Source organism: Penaeus japonicus, unplaced genomic scaffold (genome assembly GCF_977035675.1).
Source record: "Penaeus japonicus unplaced genomic scaffold, GWHDUDI00000001_assembly GWHDUDI00000002, whole genome shotgun sequence".
Classification (NCBI taxonomy): Eukaryota; Metazoa; Arthropoda; class Malacostraca; order Decapoda; family Penaeidae; genus Penaeus; species Penaeus japonicus.
Genome location: NW_028234404.1, coordinates 33,489,725 through 33,509,880, shown reverse-complemented (window position 1 = coordinate 33,509,880; position 20,156 = coordinate 33,489,725). Strand labels below are relative to the sequence as shown.

General features: G+C 39.7%; 1 protein-coding gene across 2 annotated transcripts in view; it reads right to left on the bottom strand.

The window, feature by feature from the left end:
* ss (aryl hydrocarbon receptor spineless) overlaps nt 1–20,156 on the bottom strand; it is a 209,683-nt gene that overhangs the window by 22,459 nt on the left and 167,068 nt on the right. For both annotated transcript variants that reach the window (XM_086549979.1, XM_086549980.1), the window contains exon 4: nt 6,922–7,011. In XM_086549979.1, coding sequence (XP_086406105.1) covers nt 6,922–7,011 — 90 coding nt within the window. The remainder of the gene's footprint in view (nt 1–6,921; nt 7,012–20,156) is intronic.

Sequence of the window (20,156 nt, the reverse complement as noted above, 5' to 3'; positions counted from 1 at the left end):
ACGCCTAATTATTCATAAAATAATTTTGCATTTATTCCAACCGTGAAGATCATAAATTTGAAGGATCTACCCCCTCTCTCCCCCTCCTCTCCTCCTCTCCCTCTCCCCCCCCCCTATCCTTCCCGCCCTTCACAACCACATAAGATATCATTATCATTATCGTTGCAAAGATAACATCACAATAACCGGTGTTTAACACTGTACTACACTCTTAACAGTTTAACACACCTGCCTCCGGTTTTTACACTACAGAAAAGAGACATCCATTATATACTTATATGTTTTATTTTACATCCCGATTCTGTTATTGTCAAAGACTTGTTATTATGCCCCTCGCTATGATATCTTTTTCCCCTTCATTACTGTAAAACCTGCCATTTTGTACTATACTCGGTTATTCAACAAGCTATCATTAGCATTATACTACTGACACTATCATTATTGTTACTGTCATGTTATCGCTTCTTACAACTCCACTGCCATTGTACTTCTGTCACCATAAAACACCATACCCTTCACCACAGCAATTTATGGGGACCACTTCACAATACGACACATATGATATCAACTGATTGTTCCCATTACGAAAACTATATCCAATATAGTGAAATCTGTTTTCAATGTAGTGAAGACTTCGCGATATAGTGAAGTCTGTTTTTTGGTGTAGTGGATATCCCAATATAGTGAAGGCCATAGCCACTATAGTGATTTTTTTATTCATAGTGGAGCTTGATGTATTACCAGTCTGCTGTCCTTTCACAGATGGTATTATATTCGCATTAACATTAGTATGTCCTTTGGGATGTTATCATTATATCAATATTTTTTTTTTTTTTTTATAGTGTTCCTTATTCGTATTCATACATTCGTGAATATTGTTTTTCATTTTGTATAACGATGATTGTGATTTTTTTTTCAAGTATCAACGAGTTAAAATTACTTTATGTTTCTATTCAAATGAAAATAAAATTCTTTCATTTTTTTTCTTTTTCTTTTCACACACTTAAAAAACAAAATCTTTCAAATCCTAATGCAGGACCACGTACACATTTACCTATCCATAAAAAGTAGAGAAAAATGATGAATAGATAACAAAAAAAAAAAAAATAATAATAATAATAAATAAAGAAAAAAATAAGGAAACAAAACAAAAGAAAAAGAACAGGAACCAATCATATTCCTTGTGTGAGAGGCGGCAGAACCAAATGACTCATCTCCCTCTCCCCCCCTCCTTCCCCCCTTTGACCCTTCTTCTTCACCCCTTCTCACCCTCCCTACCCCTCCCCCTACACACACACACACACCGCTTTCCCACCTTTCATCTATGGCTTGCTCCTCTTCCTCTTTCTCCTTCCTCTTTCTCTTTTCCTCTCCTCCCCTTCTCGCTACTATCCTTTCCCTATCCCTAACCCCCCTTACCAACACCCCTTTCCCCTCCCTTCAGCTTAGAACCTCTCCCTTCTCCTCCCCCTTACTCTTCCCTCCCCACCCCTTTCCCTCACTAGCACATCATATCCCACCCTCCCCTCCCCTCCCCCTCCTACCCTCTTCTCTCCTACCCTCTTCTCTCCCCTCCCCCTTTCCCCCTCCCCCTTCTACTCTCCCTCCCCTTCCCTCCTTCCCCCTTTCCCCTTCCCCCTTCCCACCTGCCCTCTTCCCCTTCCTCCCCTTCCCTTCCCACCTCCCCTTCCCTCCTACCCCCTACCCCCTTCCCTTCTCTTCCCCTCTCCTCCTACCCTCCATCCCCTCCCCTTCCCCACCTCCCCCTCCCCTTCCCCCCACCTCCCCTCCCCTTCCCCACCTCCCCCCTTCCCCCCCACATCTCACACTCCTCCAAAAAGGGGTCCTGTCTCTCCCTAGGTATGTACCACTTGTTAATGTAAAGTAATTGCCCCATTCAGCGAAGCATGAATAAAACATTGAATCTTCACCGGTAAGTCGAAGCGAGGCTGATGCATCACGTGATAATTCGCGCTCACTCGATGGCTGGTGTTGCGGGAGGGAAGATATGCGCACGAGAGGGAGGGAGGGAGAAGGAGGGAGGGAGGGAAAAGGAGGGTGGGAGGGAGGGAGGGAGGGAAAAGGAGGGTGGGAAGGAGGGAGAGAGGGAGGGAAGGAGGGAGGGAGGGAGAAGGAGGGTGGGAAGGAGGGAGAGAGGGAAAGAGGGTGGGAGGGAGGGATAGAGGGAAAGAGGGTGGGAGGGAGGGAACGAGGGAGAAGGAGGGTGGGAGGGAGAGTAGAAAGAGGGAAGATAAGAGGGGGGGAGGGAAGGAGGGAGGGAATGTGGGTGGGAGAAAGGGGGTGGGAAGGAGGAAAAGTAGAGAGTAGGGAGGAAAAGGGAGGGAGAGAAGTAGGGAAGGAGGGAAGATGTGTGCACGCGAGAGATAAAGATACATAAAGAGAGAGAGAGCGAGAGAGATAGAACATAAAAGCGAATCAGGAAACAGACTATGAAAACCAAGGCGGATGAAGATATAGAATAAATACACAAACAAAAAATACCAATAAAAGACACACAAACACAAACAAACAGAGATATCTTACTAAACACAAACAGCATAGACCAAAACAACGTGTGTAACGTAATTTACATTTCTAACAAACATGCTACATTAACGGAAATGAGCGCTTGAGCAGACACTCTGGAAGCACTGTAATATTTAGTCTTTTATCCACCTATATATCTATTTATCAATCTATCTCTTCTTTCCTCTGCGTCTACTTCTCTTTCTGTCTATTTATATCTTCATCTGGCTCCTTATCTCTATCTTTCTATCTCTATCTATCTACCTATCGATAAACCCACATACCTACCAATCAATCTCTTTATTAATCTAATCATTTAACTATATACCCATACCTTTCTCTTCTCTATTTACCAATTTACCTATATACTTATCTATCTCCTTGCCTCTCTATCTATTTATCGATCGGGATTTCCAATATATCGTCTTCTCGTACCTCGACTAATACATATATAATTTTTTTTTTCTTTTTTTCTCAAGTCGTAAAATAAAGTTAATGAAATCTTTACATGAGTCGAGATCATCAAAGCCACGGGACGTAAAATGCCAACGCCCCCCCCCACCCCCCACCTCGGTCCTCCCTTACCCTCTCTCTCTCGATTCTCCCTAACCCTCTCTCTCGATTCTCTCTCTCTCTCTCTCTCTCTCTCTCTCTCTCTCTCTCTCTCTCTCTCTCTCTCGTGGGCACATCTCTCCTCCTTCCCCACTTCTCTCTCTCTCTCTCTCTCTATCTCTCTATCCCTCCCTCTCCTCTCCCCACCCTTCTCTCTTTCTCTCTTTTCTTCCATCCTTCCTCTCTTTCTTGCTCTCTCTACATCAGCACAGCAAAACAAATGACGTCCTATATAGAAATACTTCTTATATATATTCCTATATTCTTCCTAATATATATATATTCCTATATACTTTCTATATATATACATATATATATATATATATATATTCCTATATATAAATATATATATATATACTGTGCATCATCATGAAATCGCCAATTCCCTAATGCATCTGTATATACCTATCCCATTTTCATCATCACCATCATCTTAAAAAAAAAAAAAAAAAAAAAAAAGATGGAGAACCACCCCCATCACCATTAGTTAGAGAAGAACAAACTCAGCTCATGATCGACCGAGCTATAAGATCACTATAATGATAACTCCAACAGTGATAACATTATAGCTTCTCTAATACCAATAAGCCATTGAGTTATATGAGGCTTTATCCCATATATGAAAAAGTAATATTAAATTTTAGAGGTGATCGTTTCTTCCCATGTTAAGCTATGAACTTTTGAAAGGGATTTTTTTTTTTTTTATGTTTTGGTTTTGATGTTTTGATGTTATTTAGGAAGGGAAAGGTTGTTGCATAAGGGAAGGAGGGATGGTTGCAGTGGCGATAACAAAAGAGCTATAACAATGGTAATGATGATAATAACGATAATCATCATTATGAGGATAATTGAAATGATGAAAATGATAGATATAACAAGAGTGATTATAAAAAACAATGATAATGATAAGATTAAAAATAAACCAACTAATGATAGTGATGATAAAAGTGATAATAATAATGATGATAATGGCAATGATCATGATAATCCCCCCCCAAAAAAAAAAAAAAAAAAAAAACGAGATTGACAGTAAAAAACAACAATGATAAATAACATCAATACCAAAACATAAATGATAAAGACAATACTAATACTAATTATTCCAACAGGATCTTACTTTCGAGACCAGACCGTAACAAAGAGGTGCTTTGAGTTAGCATTACTCTAATAATAGGTCCTGATCCCTTAACAAACGTCTTAACTCTGTATAATAAGACAGCAATGCAGTGGACTACCATTCCCATCATTGGCTTTTAGTGAAGGAAGTCTTGCCGCATTCAGTATATATATGTGTATACATACATATATATATGTGTATACATACATACATACATATATATATATATATATATATATATATATATATATATATATATAATATATATATATATATATATATATATATATATATATATAATACACACACACACACACACACACACACACACACACACACACACACATATATATACATATATATATATATACACATACACACACAAATATATTTAATGACTAGTTAACCGTCATAGGCTATGGGTTAGTTTGCGTGTATGTGTAGCGAAATCGTAAAGTATTTGTTGTTCTTAGTATGTCTGTTTATCTGCTTATCTATCTTTCTATCTGTCTATATATTTATCGTTCATTCCATCTAGTTATCTGCCTATCTATCTATTCTTCATTCTATCTTGTTCTCTATCTCTCTTTCTCTGTCTCTGTCTGTCTCTGTCTTTGTCTCTCTCTCTCTCTCTCTTTCCCCCTCTTTCTCTCTCTCTCTCTCTCTTTCCCTCTCTCTCTCTCTCTCTCTCTCTCTCTCTCTCTCTCTCTCTCTCTCTCTCTCTCTCTCTCTCTCTCTCTCTCTCTCTCTCTCTCTCTCTATCGCTCTCTTTCTAGCTATTCACATAATAATTATGATAATATCATGTATCTATTTACATTTCAGGTGCCCGTATGTTATGTCCCTAGGCGAGCGTTGGCGTGAATGTTGGCACATGTGTTTGCTTGTATACATGCTAAAGCTCACATATATCACCCCAACAGCAGCCAAGCACCTGGAGCTTCATTTCCAAAAGCCCGACTTACGTAGAAAGCTCCCTATTCCTTCCCCCTTCCCCTCCCCCTCCTCCTCCCCTCCCCCTCCCCCTCCCTTTCTTTCCCCGAGTGCGAGTGAGAGTCGATACCCGAGCAAACACCTTCAAGGAAAGCACTCTTTAACTAGCAGCGTCTCCATAACCCGAAAACGAGGTGTATTGAGGAGGCTCCCCCCACCCCCTACCCTAACCCCCACCCTTACCCCCCCTCTTTATCCCTTACCCCCTACCTATCTTCCCTTCTTTCCCCCTCCCAGCTTCCTCTCCCCCCTCCTCTCCCTCCTCCTCCTCCCCCTCCTTCCCCTCCTCCTCCTCCCCCTCCTCCTCCTCCTCCTCCTAAGGATGACCGAATTAGTTCCCTCAACGATGGCCATACTTCTCTCTGTCGGGCGAGCGCGCTTGACCCTCGCCGTGTTCATCATCTGCGATACCTCAATTACTACTCATCAGTCTTGCGGCGCCCCGTTTATATGCATCGGGCACGCACACGGCCGGGCATCTCGCTGGTCCTCCCCGGCGATATCTATTATCCCGGAGCCAGGGCGCCCCACCCCCCCACACTCACTCACCTACGGCCCCTGCTCCCCCCCTCCCCCCCCGAGAGGCGCCCGGGCGATCACCCCCTCGGAGCGACGCCGATACAAAGTCATTATGCGTTTAAACGGCGCCCACGCTGTCGAAGGCGGCCGCCCGCTCGCTCGCCGCGTTCCTCCGGTCGAAATAAATCTCGCGGCCCCCCGCTGCGCGCGATGGGTGCGGAGGGCGCGGCGGGCAAGAGCGCCGTAACCCGTCCCGGGAGGCGCCGCGCGACTTCCGCCCTTGTCCCGGCGCGGGCGAGGAGGCGACCGCGCGCGCCCCGCCGCCTCGGCATATGGTAAGTGGGAGAATTAATAAAAGGCGATCCCATGGGGTGCGGATCCCTCCCGCCCGCGGATCCCGGCGGCGCGCGGCCTCGACTCGACGTCTTCATTATCTCGCGACAGCTTTACGAGCCTCATATACATCCGTCCGAAACGGCGACCGCGGCCCGAGACGCCGAGGCAACCGATCCGGCGAACCGATCGCGACCGATACCTCGCCTTCGCTTGATTATTTATTCTGGGGATCGGGCCTTGTATCTCGTCGCGCGATCAGTTTATCTCTCTTCGCTTCTAATTTTTTTTTTTTTTTTTTTAATCTTTGGGGTTATATCTCGTCGGGAGGAGAGGGAAATTATAGACAATGTTCCGCGTTAGCTGCTGAGGTGGAGGGTTGGGGCTCGCATGCTGGGTCCCTCACACACACACACTAACACACGCACTGGCACGCTGACACACACACTAGCACACACACACACACACACATATATATATATATGTGTGTGTGCGTGTGTGTGTGTGTGTGTGAGTGTGTGTGTATACATATATGTATATATGAACATACATACAATACATATACAGTGCATGTACCTACATGCCTGTGTGTGCATGCATGCATGTATGCCTGTTAGCCTATCAATGTTCGCATACGACCTTACATACACCTCACAAGCTCATATTCTTGCAAATCAATGCAACCTACAAAACTGAAAACAAAATCCTATACAATTAACACAAGTCACACATTTAATTCAATCCAATCTAATACTATTAAATGTCAATTTAATAATAATAATAAAAAAAAATACATTAAACTACGAGAAAAAATAACTTACCTGATGAAAGCCTAAGTAACTTTCAATGTTATGTGTTGCGAAAAAAACTTCCCCTTCACAGTCTAGTATAACTAAGAAACCATTTAATGCCTGAAAAGAGAAACAGAAAAAATATGGTTAGAATGATGTCTTATTTATATATATATGTATATAGAATTATTAACGTAATGCCATTGGTGTGTATGTATTCAGACACACCTACGCAAATGTACATGCTTGCATATAATCACATCCGTATTGTGTATTTCTATCTATATATTTACCTATCTATCTATCTATACCTATCTATCTAAATCTATATCTATCTATCTATCTATACCTATCTAAATCTATATCTATCTATCAATCTATCTATCTATACCTATCTATCTATCTAAATCTATATCTATCTATCAATCTATTTATCAATCTATCTATCTATCTATCTATCTATTTATATATATACATATATACATATATATGTATATATATATATATATATATATATATATATATATATATATATATATATATATATATATATATAACACACACACATATGTACACATATATATGTACATATAAACAAAAATACACATATTTGTATGATATATCCTCAGAGGTATTGGAATGCAATAAATACAGCTAAACTCTGTTAAAATCCGTTTTAAACCAGGATTGACTTCACGAAAAAGTATTTGACATAAATATTGTCCGAAATTCGCAATTTCACACTCTCGTATACAAGTATATTCGTCAAATTCAAGTGAGATGTCGGGTATACTCATCTCTTCACTTACATTTAAGAGTTACTGTCATAAATTTCTTCCTTATTTACTTATTCATGTCTGAATTCACACACTCACAGACATATACACAGGGCTTTCTTTCTCTCTCTCTCTCTTTGTCTGTCTGTCTGTCTGTCTCTCTCTCTCTCTCTCTCTCTCTCTCTCTCTCTCTCTCTCTCTCTCTCTCTCTCTCTCTCTCTCTCTCTCTCTCTCTCTCTCTCTCTCTTTCTCTCTCTCTCCTCCCATTTATACCTTCCATTAAAAATAATACAAAACAACTTTAATTCATAATCTATAATCACAGACCTGCCTCCACCCCCACCCCCACCCCCACCTCCCTACCCCCAGACAGCTCGTAAATTGCACTCAAAAACTACAAAATGCAATAAAAGAAAATAAAAAAAAACGTGCAATATTTCGAAAGGGGTGAGGAAGGTCATGCTAATTATAATAGTGGCTGTTATTCATATCAATGATAATAATAATCATGGTAATGACAATGACTATAATGATGATATTAGTGATAGCGGTGTTAATTATGATGTTAATACCGATACTAGTATCAATAATGTATGATGGTAATAGGTTATAACAAATAATGATAATGATAATATACATAGAATATACATACATACATACATACATACATATATATATATATATATATATAGATATATATATAGATATACATATATATATATGTGTGTGTGTCTGTGTGTGTATGTGTGTGTGTGTGTGTGTGTGTGTTAATGTGTGTGTAGAAGACGGACTGAGAAGAAAACACATACGTAGATAAACAGATATCCAGAAAAGTAAATCTAGATAGATAGGCAGGTAAATTGATAGATAGATAAGTAGATAGATAAACAGAAAGAGTTATAGGGAGAAAAACAGATAATTCAATCATTTTATAGATTCCATCCCTGATATTTCTAAATACGTGCTCACTTTTTCTGCTCATCGTGAATTTATATCTATCTGTCTATATATTTATCTATCTATCTATATCTATATATATATATATATATATATATATCTTTTATCCTTCCTTCTATATAAACATGATTTACTGTTCTGAAATGATTGTTTGGAAAAAAGAAATACAGGGAATTCATTGATCGCTAACGGTGTTTAAAATTTAAAACGGGCTGCCATTTTTGTGGGTATGGTTTCTAGACTTCGTAAAGATTTAATCCTAAACATCTCCACTTTGAGACAATTATAAATACTTTGTCCCGGTATTGAGGGCCGTAAATCGTTTAGTAATTTAATATTCTTGGGTCGTCGGTAAAATAACAAACCTTGTAGTGATATATCAACATGGAACTAGTTGTGATAGTAATAACAAATGTAAAAAAAAACAAGAAACAACGACAATAACAATGATAATAACCATAATAACAAAGACATACATCCGAGAAAAACGATGATGATAATAATGACATAGTAGTCATTATTAATGACAACAGCAACACGTAGTACCTGCACTAATAATCATCATCAATTAAATGTATTTGCGTTAAAAATAACAAAGATTTCTAGACCCCGAAATAACACCAGAATGTAAACAAAGATGGCGGACCAGCTATTAGCTTTTTCGCGCCTTATCTTCGTGATAGACGTCATGTAAACTTTCCTTAAATATCGAATTGACCAAGAAAATGCTAGGGCACCTTCATGACGGTGGCAGGAACGTCGGTAGCTTGTGAGAAGAAAGGAAAATACGACCAATTATTCAAAATTAGACCTAATAATTCATGAGATTGGCGAGAATCTGCACTTCCGTGGAACATGCAAACGAAAGACAAATTGTTATTTGTCTGTATAAAAGGCATTCATGCATTGGGATTTAAAAGACTGAGAAGACTGCAGAAAGCAAATAAAACTTGACTTGGCGTTTGATATATATAGGGACGATGAAAGGGTATTCAACGCTGGTCACTAATATTGTACTAATGCTTATATACATGCGTTGGTGTGTGTACTGTACATAGAACGTATGTATGTACATATCTCTATTTATCTGTCCATTTATTAATCTATCGATTTGATTATATGTGTGTGTGAGTTTGTTTGTGTGTGTGTGTGTGTGTGTGTGTGTGTGTGTGTATGTCATTCGTGTATGCGTGCGCGCACACTCGTAAAGTGAAAATAGAAAGATATTTCCAGTCTACTGTATTCCAGAACTCCGCAAACAATTTAAAACGAAACGAAACTATATACAAAAGTTTATACGCAGAAAATATAGTCAGTGAAACGCTCAGGTTGGTTCAACTCAAGTCAACTTACGCTGTCACTGCCAAAGACATGAAAGAAACTGACATGAGTTTAAGAATGAGTGAAGAACAAAAAAAAAAAGAACAAAAAAAAGAGATAAAAAAAAAACTTAAAACTGAAACAGCGTACCCTGCGTTTTTGAGTAAGGACTTAGCTATCGTGTCCGTAAGTCGAAAAGGAAATAGGTTATTTATACCGTTAAATTCGATATGTACGAACGCTATGTATATGTAAAAAAAAATCGTTATTTATGAATATTCTGTTTGTTAAACGAAAATTCCGCACGAAATATAACACGATTTTACTCGGTAAGGCAAAGTTCCGTTAGATTTTGAAATTAGAGGATATAATCGGGATGAAAATACAATTAATCATCTGATTAGTATATCCCTTGATGTAGTTCTTTGGAAACTGTCGCATTAGAAGCAGAATTCAAAAAAAGAAACAGTTGTGGTCGGTTAAACATACAACTAAAAAACGTCATACAAAGACATCAGTAATAAAGTATATATAGGTATACAAACAAAATAAACACTAAAAATAATTTTAATTACTATCCCTACTACTACTACCACTATAACTACCAGAACTAATACAATCATAATCACTACCACAACCACACCTTCACTACAAGCAACAGTATCATAACCACTATCTCTATTGTCATTACTAATGGATCACGACCACAACTTCTAATGTTACATCAATTTCATTAAGAATAAACAAGCTTCTAATTCTCACGCCCTCACGCCCACACACACGCCTCCATTTATGAAAGAATATGAATAAGCTTCACAAGGCAAGAAATATAGTAATTATGATTATCACTGTGCCTATTTGTCATTCAATTATTCTTTAAATTAGTCCTAGTGAACTGAATCATATTATATTCCGCAATCACTACTACTCACTACTAGTGATAATCATTACCCACTGCTATTACTTCTACTATAATTCCTACTACTTCTACTACTACTACTACTACTGATAATGATAGTGATAATAGCCATTACTACAGCTACTTTAATAATAACCACTATTTAATAGTAATAATAATAATAATAGTAATAATGATAATAGAAACTACCGTCTGCTGCTACTACTACTACTACTACTACTAGAAAAACTCTATCTACCACCACTAATGATGACAATAATAAGTTATCATCACTAATATTAAACCATTATTAAAACCAAACCATTACTACAAACAACAACGATAAAAAAAAAAAAAAAATACCTCCAGTAAAAAAAAAAAAAAAAAAAAAAAAGAAGAAGAAAAAAAAAAAAACAGACACGAAACGATAACAGCGAAGTAATAGATTCCACACCCAAGGAAGGGATCGAGTCTACCGCGAAACGAAAGGATCCAACACCATTTCTCAGGAGGAGACGCCAAGCTAAGACTTTGTGGGATTTATGGCTTTTGGCTTCTAACCCCGTATGGTTTATGGGAATGGGAAAGTAGCCTTTGGGGTTTCTCGCGTGCTATTTTTCTTCTCCTTGTTTCTCGCTCTCTCTCTATCTTTCTGCCTTTCTCTCTCTATATATCTTTCTGCCTTTCTTTCTCTCTCTATCTTTCTGCCTTTCTTTCTTTCTCTATCTTTCTGCCTTTCTCTCTCTCTATCTTTCTGCCTTTCTTTCTTTCTCTATCTTTCTGCCTTTCTCTCTCTCTCCTTCTCTTTTACTACCTTTCGCTCTTGCTCTCTCTTTTCCTACCTTTCGCTCTTGCTCTCTCTTTTCCTACCTTTCGCTCTTGCTCTCTCTTTTCCTACCTTTCGCTCTTGCTCTCTCTTTTCCTACCTTTCTCTCTCTCTTTCACTCTTTCTACCTTTCTCTCTCTCTCTTTCTACCTTTCTCCTTCTGTCTTTCTCTTTCTCTCTCTCTCTCTTTCCTAACTCTCTCTCTCTACCTTTCTCTCTCTCACTTTCGCTGTCTAACTCTGTCTCCCTTTTTCTCCATTCAGTGTTCATATGTTGTTATTAAAATTATTGTCATTATCATCATTAGTAGTAGTAGTGTTATTGTTATTATAAGACCATCATTTTTATCTACCTATTGCCAATATTTATTCTTAAAGTTTATCTTAGCATAATTAAAAAACAATGTATAAAATGATATGGAAATAACACTATCCAATTATGGTCATTCCCTCGCTTTCAACCCCCCCCCAAAAAAAAAAATTCCCCCCCCAAAAAAAAATCCCTTAAAAAAAATAAAAAAAATAATGAGATAGTACTTTTTCCTCCTTCGGTTGACACTTTTGGGATTTAGATACCCGGGGGTATTGATTTTTTTTTTTTTACAAGTCTTTCGAACTTGTAAAATGCATAAATAGTTTTTGGGTCTGTTTAAACGCATAATGTCACACCGCTAATGACACGCGAAAATATCATAAGGTTAGAGTAAACACGCTTTCTACCATTAATATTCCTGTACAAGCTACAGTACACATGCAAGCAGTTTCTTCGAAAAGATTACTCAACAATTTCCTATTTTGCAAGATTTACTTTGCCATACCTGGATGACTTAGGATTCACTTGATGGAAAAAAATAGGTTTATTATTGTTTCTACTTCGCGAATATCATAAGAAAGCCTTGTCGATAAATCAAGTTTATTTTGTATATACAATTGAAAAAAAAAAGATAATGACATATAAGTGTATATACTATACATACCCTCCATTCCTGTAAAATAATAATAATAATAATAATAATAATAATAATAATAATAAATAAATAAATTAAAAAAAATAATAATAATAATAAAATAAATAAATAAATAAGTGGTATATTCCCGTACAAGGTAATTAAGCCCCATATCTGTGACCAGTCACTTTCATCAAGGATCTTTCGGAATTCGGAATAAAGACAACACTCAGTAATGATTTTGTCCCCCGCTAATGCTAACACACTAGACTGCCAGGTTAATGTTCCCTCCGTCCTTTGTTCTATTCATATATCAATTTACTTCAAAAGAGTCAGCCTTCTTTGATATATTTTCTCCCTTTGCAGAACGTTTAAAATAATGACGAAAAGAAATTATCAAAAAAAAAAAAAAATTACACTCAAGACAAAGCAGTTTTGTCTCATAATCTTGTCCCATGATAATATGTTATGCAAGAACACTTCCTTATCAAAATAACAATAATAACAAAATTCCTGTCCACTGGCAGAGGCCTCACCCAGTCCTCTTGGTTATACTTTGTTACACTTAGTAACAGATATGTGTTACAGAATCGATAACAAGTGATTACCTTCAGACATAGGATCGCCAATTCAGAACTCTATATTACAGGAATCGTCACTTATAGATCAAATATGACCAGACAAATTGTAAAGGACCTGATATATGTAGCCAGACTTTCAAATACATAAAGAAAGACGGGCAACAGAAGTCTACCTTGGAGAAACCCAAACTACAATATACAGGGATATAAAAAGAAGAAAAAAATACAGTAGATGATTTTTAAAAATCAGTGGATGATCTGCCACTATCATTAGTATTTATTAGTACATATTTTCATCATTCTGGTTCAACAAAGCCACCATGCATTTCGACACATTTCGTAATTTTGTAAACCGTATAACTGATGAACCATAATCATCCCCCCCCCAAAAAAAAAAAAAAAAAAAAATAATAATAATAAAAATTTAAAAAAAAACTAGTAATGGTACATAAACTCTCTTATCAATTTATCTTGCATGTATCCTTTTCTCTTAATCTTTGCATGGTTAGAGAGAATAAATGTGAGCCGTTTATCTGTTTTTCTATTCTTTCAAATCTGTATGGGGTATGTGAATAAACATGGTGTGTAAGAACGGTACGAATGAAAGAAAAGAAAATTTACAAAAAAAGATACTAATAATATCATTATTATTATTAACGATCACCAACCAGCATCATATGATATTAATTAATATCTAATATATTTTTCACTATTTACGGAACGCTTCATTATAGTGAAGATTTACCGGTTACCTTAATTCCTTTGTAATTCATTATTCCATTTCTTTCTGTAGTTTACTAGAATATCAAATCATTTCTAACTAGAATTAAAGTGCTGAAATTTCTTATTAACTGAGTCAATATGGAATATAACTTTATTAAGAAAATAACTAGCTGAATCAAATCTAAATACAACATTTATAACAATATACCTTATACTCCTGTTACACGTAATTGATTTAGTCCTAACAAAATTATAGGAATCAATTAATATCGCATTTACTGATTAACTACAAACAATTAGAATGCATTATAAGAACTAAGCCTGTGTGGGAGGGGGAAGGGGGGTAGGTAGGGGTGTTAATGGCGGACTTGTTTACATTCGTGACGAGGGAGTTGGCAGAGAGAGAGAGAGAGAGAGAGAGAGAGAGAGAGAGAGAGAGAGAGAGAGAGAGAGAGAGAGAGAGAGAGAGAGAGAGAGAGAGAGAGAGAGAGAGAGAGGGGAGGGGGGGGGGAGGGAGAGGGAGAGGGAGAGAGAGAGAGAGAGAGAGAGAGAGAGAGAGAGAGAGAGAGAGAGAGAGAGAGAGAGAGAGAGAGAGAGAGAGAGAGAGAGAGAGAGAGAGAGAGAGAGAGGGAGAGGGAGAGGGAGAGAGAGAGAGAAGCAAAGGCAGAGAGAGATAGAAAGAGAGGAAGATATAAATAGATAGAGAGAAAGAGAGCGAGCGAGAGAGAGAGAGAGAGAGAGAAATAGACAGAGAAAAATGGATAAATAGAGACAGAAAACACAAAATAAAATCAGAAAGAAAGAGAAAGACAGACAGACACACAAACAGGCATACAAAGACAAACATAAAAAACAAACAGACATAAATACAGAGCGAGGAAGAAACAAAGAGAGAGAGAAAAAAAATTCAGTCTACAACGGTGCCTCTCGGAATAACCAAATTAACACGACCATAACAGTGCATAACAGGATGATTGTAATGTCAATACAATTAAAGAATTAAAGGTTGCAAGATTATTCATTCATATTTCATAGGGAAGAAAAATGAAAATCGAAATGATCTATTATTAGATTGACATATAGACATATAATTTAGAAGGGTGATTTAATCCATTTAATCTTTGTGAAATATGATGACTTGGCTTTTTTTCTCTTTTTTTCCCTAAAGGTCGAATAAAGATACCCATTTGAGAGAGATAATGATAAAATTGATGATGATGATGATAATGATGATGATAATAAAAAAAATGAGGAAACATAGTAAAGGGAAAATGATAATGATATTGATAATAATGATAATTAGGATAATAAAGATGATGATAACAATAATAATTACTAATAATAACTATGATGATGAAAATGATAATGATGGTAATAACAACAGCTGAATAATGTGTATGTGTACACAGTCACTCATATCTATATCTATTCCTATATCTATATCTATTCCTATATCTATATTTATTCCTATATCTATATCTATTCCTATATCTATATCTATTCCTATATCTATATCTATTCCTATATCTATATCTATATATATACATTTATATATCTATATCTAACTGTCTATCTATCTATCTATCTATTTATCTACCTATCCATATATATATATATATATATATATATATATATATATGTATGTATGTGTGTGTGTGTCTGTATGCGTACACATACACACACATATACACATATACACAAATTGACAGCATAATCATGCACATATAATAACAAACATACCTATCTCCATATGTGTGTTCGTCACGTTTGTACATACATGTATTCCCACAACCATACACCCCCCTCCTCCCTCCTCCTCCCCTTTCCCCTCCCTCCTCCTCCTCCCCTTTCCCCTCCCTCCTCTCTTCTTCCTTCCCCTCCTCCCTCCCCTTCCCCTTTTCCCCTCCCTCCTCCCACTTCCTCTCCTCCCTCCTAACCCCTTCTCTTTCGCCCTCTCCCCTCCCTCATCCCCCTCCCCCTTTCCCCTCCTTATTCCCCATCCCCCTCCTCCCTCCCCTCCACCCCTAAACCACCTCTTTCGTCTCACTGCGTCCACCTTTCCTCCTCCTCCTCCTCCCTCCTCCCCCTTTCCCCTCCTTATTCCTTCCCCCATCACCTTTCCTCTTCTTCCTCCTCCTCCTCCCTCATCCCCCTTTCCCCTCCTTATTCCTTCCCCCATCACTTTTCCTCTTCTTCCTCCTCCTCCTCCTCCTCCTCCCTCCCTCCCTCCCCCCCTACCCCGCTTTCCATCAGTCAATTACGAAACAGGTCAATTATTAGATGTTTGTTATCCTCCCCCTCCTTTTATTACTATCAGACTTTTTATCTAATCTGAGTCATTTCCTTTGCTAATTATATCTGACGACCTGGCGGGGAGGCGACCAAACAAAATGATTCGCAATTCGTGTTTCCTCTTTTTTTTTCTCTCTCTCACTTTTGTTTTTCCATTTTTTTTTGTTTCTTTGTGTTTGTATTCTGTTCTTCTTTCTTTCTTTCTTTTTGTTTGTATTCTGTTCTTCTTTCTTTCTTTCTTTGTGTTTGTATTCTGTTCTTTCTTATATTTATGTACGTCTTATTATTTTTTTCTTTTATTATTATCTATTCTTATTATTCGAGGAGAGTTGGGGATGAAGGGGAGGAAAGGGGAAGGAGGGAAGGGGAAGAGATGGGGAGGGAGATGAGGAGAGAGAAGGGAAGAATGGAAGGGGAAGGGAGAAGAGAGAATGGGAGGAGAGGGTAAGGAGAGGGGAGATGAGGGGAGGGTAAAGGAGAGAATGGGAGAGAAAGGAGTAAGAGGGAGAGGGAAGGGAAGGTGAGTGGACGAACGGGGGGTATATGTGGAAGGGGAAGCAGGTAAGCAAGGAGGGGGGGAGGAGGGGCAGGGGACAGGGGGAAAGTAAGGGAGGTGAACCAGAAGGGGAAGGAAGCGAAGAAGGGAGGGGAGGGGAGGTGAAGGGAGGGAAAGTAGATGGAGGGTGAGGAAGATAGGGGAGCAGGAAAAAAGGAAAAGGGAGAAGGGGAAAGGGAGGAGAATCAGGAGAGGGGAGGGGTTGTGAGGGGAGGCAAGGTATGGAAGTAAAAAGGGGAGGGGAGGGGAGGGGAGGGGAAGGGGGCAAGCCTCATAATAGGGAGGGAAAAAAGTAATTTGTAACGAAGGGCAAGAACGACCCAAACAAACACACACATATATAACTACTGTCTCTCTTTCTCTCTTGCTTTGGCTCCTTTCCTCTCTTTCTCTGTCTCTTTCTTTCTCTCTTTCTCTTAGAAAAAGAAGAAAAGGAAAAGAAAAAGCAAAGAGAGAAAAAGAAGAAAAAAAGGAAGAGGAAGAGAGAAGCAAAGAAAGAATGCAAGGCACTGGTACCCTCTATCCATCGAGACATTCAAACGTTAACAATAGTAATTATCTCTGTCTCTCTCTTCCCCTCTTTGCTGCGAGGTTGATCAAGTACGAATGAGAGAACTAAGATAAAAAAAGAAAGGTTGTGGGTATCTCAACGGAGAGACAAATAAATGAATAAATATCTATCTATCTATAGATAGGACTTGTACGAGTATTGGAAATATTGTTTCTCTTTTTCGTGGGAGTATTCTCTCTTTTTTCTCTCTTTCTCTCACTCTTTCCTCATCGCTGCTCCCCGTTTTCCTCCCTTTCACTCCATCCCTCATTCATTCTCTCTTTCCCTTCATCCCCCACCTACCACCTCTCTTCTCTCCCTTCCTTTCCTTCCTTTCTTCAATTCCACCCTCCTCCCTTTCCCTCCTTCCCTCCCTTCCCTCCATCCCTTTCCCTCCTTCCCTCCACCCCTTTCCCTCTCTCCCTCCCTTCCCTCCCTTTCCCTCCTTCCCTTTCCCTCCTTCCCTCCACCCCTTTCCCTCCTTCCCTCCACCCCTTTCCCTCCTTCCCTCCATCCCTTTCCCTCCCTTCCTTCCATCCCTTTCCCTCCCTTCCCACCTTCCCTTTCCCTCTTTCCCTCCCTTCCCTTCATCCCTCCTCCCTCCATCCCTTTCCCTCCTTCCCTCCTGCAAGGTCTTAGCCCACAAGTGCCGGTCAATAGTCATATTGCGGGACAATTATAGTAGCTTGGTCGTGGTCAGTGGTCAGTCCCCAAATCCCCCTTCTCCCCCCTCCCCCCCTCCCTTCCTCTCTCCCTCCCTTCCTCCCTCTCTCCCTCCCCTCCGCGGCCTTCCTTCCAGAGTTCCCCTCCTCCCCCTCCCTCCTTCCTCCTCTTCCCCTCATCCGGCCTTCTCCCCCCCCTCCCTTCCTCCTCTTCCCCTCATCCGGCCTCCCCCCCCTCCCCCGCCTCCCCGAGAGAGCTGTGCCCTACCTCATCATTATGTCAACGGATCGATATGCCAATTGTGTGTTACAGTCCGCTGGGAATCATCTTTACGAATTTTCCTTATGGAATGGGTTGCGGGGGGCGGGGGCCGGGGATAGGGAGTGAGGGGGAGTGAGGGGGAGAGGTGGGGGTGGTGAGGTTGGTGAGGGGGAAGTGGGGGTGGTGAGGGGGTGGTGAGGGAGAGGTGGGAGTGGTGAGGGGATGGGAAGGAGGGGAGTTGGGGGCTGAGGGGGAGGGTTTTAGTGGGAAGGAGGGGGGGAGGAGGGGGAGGGTTTAATGGGAAGTAGATAAGGGGGATAGGATTGAAAGGGGGGTGGGGTAAGGGAAGGGAGAGGTGGGGTAGGAGGAAGGGGAATATAGGAGGAGGGGGGGAAGGGGGAGGGGCGTGTAGTGGGAGTAGGAAAGTGGGGGTAGGTGTAGGGGTTGGGGTTGGGGGTGGGGAGGGAGGGGAAGAAAAATAACATATCTCCTAAATTAGTTTTGCATTTGATTATACATTCCTTGTATTTATTTCATCCATTTATGTCAAAATATCCTTCACATTATCATGATCTTGCATATAGAAAAAAAGCCACGCCATTGCATAAGAAACGTAGCTTTACATACAGATCGTGAATGCATTAATGTTTAATCACCTTTTTAATTAAATGGATGACTCCCCCCCCTTTCCCCCCTTCCCCCCCTTCCCCTACCCTCCCTGCGGATAATTAATATCTTTATGATTCGCAGCCACAACCATTGTACTTATTAATTGCATAAGCAGTGTTGACAATCCTATTATTTTGATTATGCTGATGTTGCCATGCATCGGCAAAGACGTTGGAAGAGTGTGGATAGATGGATGGATGGAGGGAGGGAATGAGGGAGGGAGGGAGGGAGAGAGGGAATGAGGGAGGGAGGGAAGGGATGGGAAAGAAGGGAGGGAGGGAAAGAGAGAGAGAGACAGAGGGAGAGGGAGAGGGAGAGAGAGAGAGAGAGAGAGAGAGAGAGAGAGAGAGAGAGAGAGAGAGAGAGAGAGAGAGAGAGAGAGAGAGAGAGAGAGAGAGAGAGAGAGAGAGAGAGAGAGAGAGAGAGAGAGAGAGAGAGAGAGAGAGAGAGGAGAGAGAGAGAGAGAGAGAGAGAGAGAGAGAAAGAAAGAGAGAGAGAGAGAGAGAGAGAGAGAGAGAGGAGAAAGAAAGAGAGAGAGGAGAGAGAGAGGAGAAAGAAAGAGAGAGGAGAGAAGAAGAGAGAGAAGAGAAGAGAGAGAAGAGAAGAAAAAAGAAAAGAAAAGAGAGAGAGAGAGAGAGAGAACTATAGCCATAACTCTGGCTTGTATGTATGGAAAGGGAGAGAGAGAGAATCGGAAAATATCTTTGTGTGTTTCTTTAGTTTAATTATGAACACATAATTTTACGTTTTTTCTCTCCTTTTCTCTTCTTAATGAACAGTAAGCTTTACAAGTTAGTAAATACGGACAGAAACGCTGTTGTTACGCTTCTTTTGTTTAAATACAAACAAAAATAAAATTGCTTCACTTGCCATACGTAAACATTGTGGTCAAGGGGGGGGGGGGGTAGTCCCTTCTGTGTAAGTATGAACAGAGTCACAGGTAAATCTTGCACGATGCAGAGGAGAGTGAAGGAGAAACTATCTACCACAGCTTGTATATGACGTCTGTGTGTTCTTCTGTTCTTTAAATATGAACACAGGGGGTGCGCTTCCTTTGTTTAAAAATGGAACGAAATGATGTCGCTTTGTATTTATCCAGATACCACAGCAACACACAGTATGTTCATTCTTTATTCTGTGCTTCAGAGTGACGTATGGACCGTATGAATGAAACAGTTTCGAACAAATCACAGCTTAGTATATGTAGTTTCGAACCGTCCGCTGTCAGAATACCATGGCGGAAATTA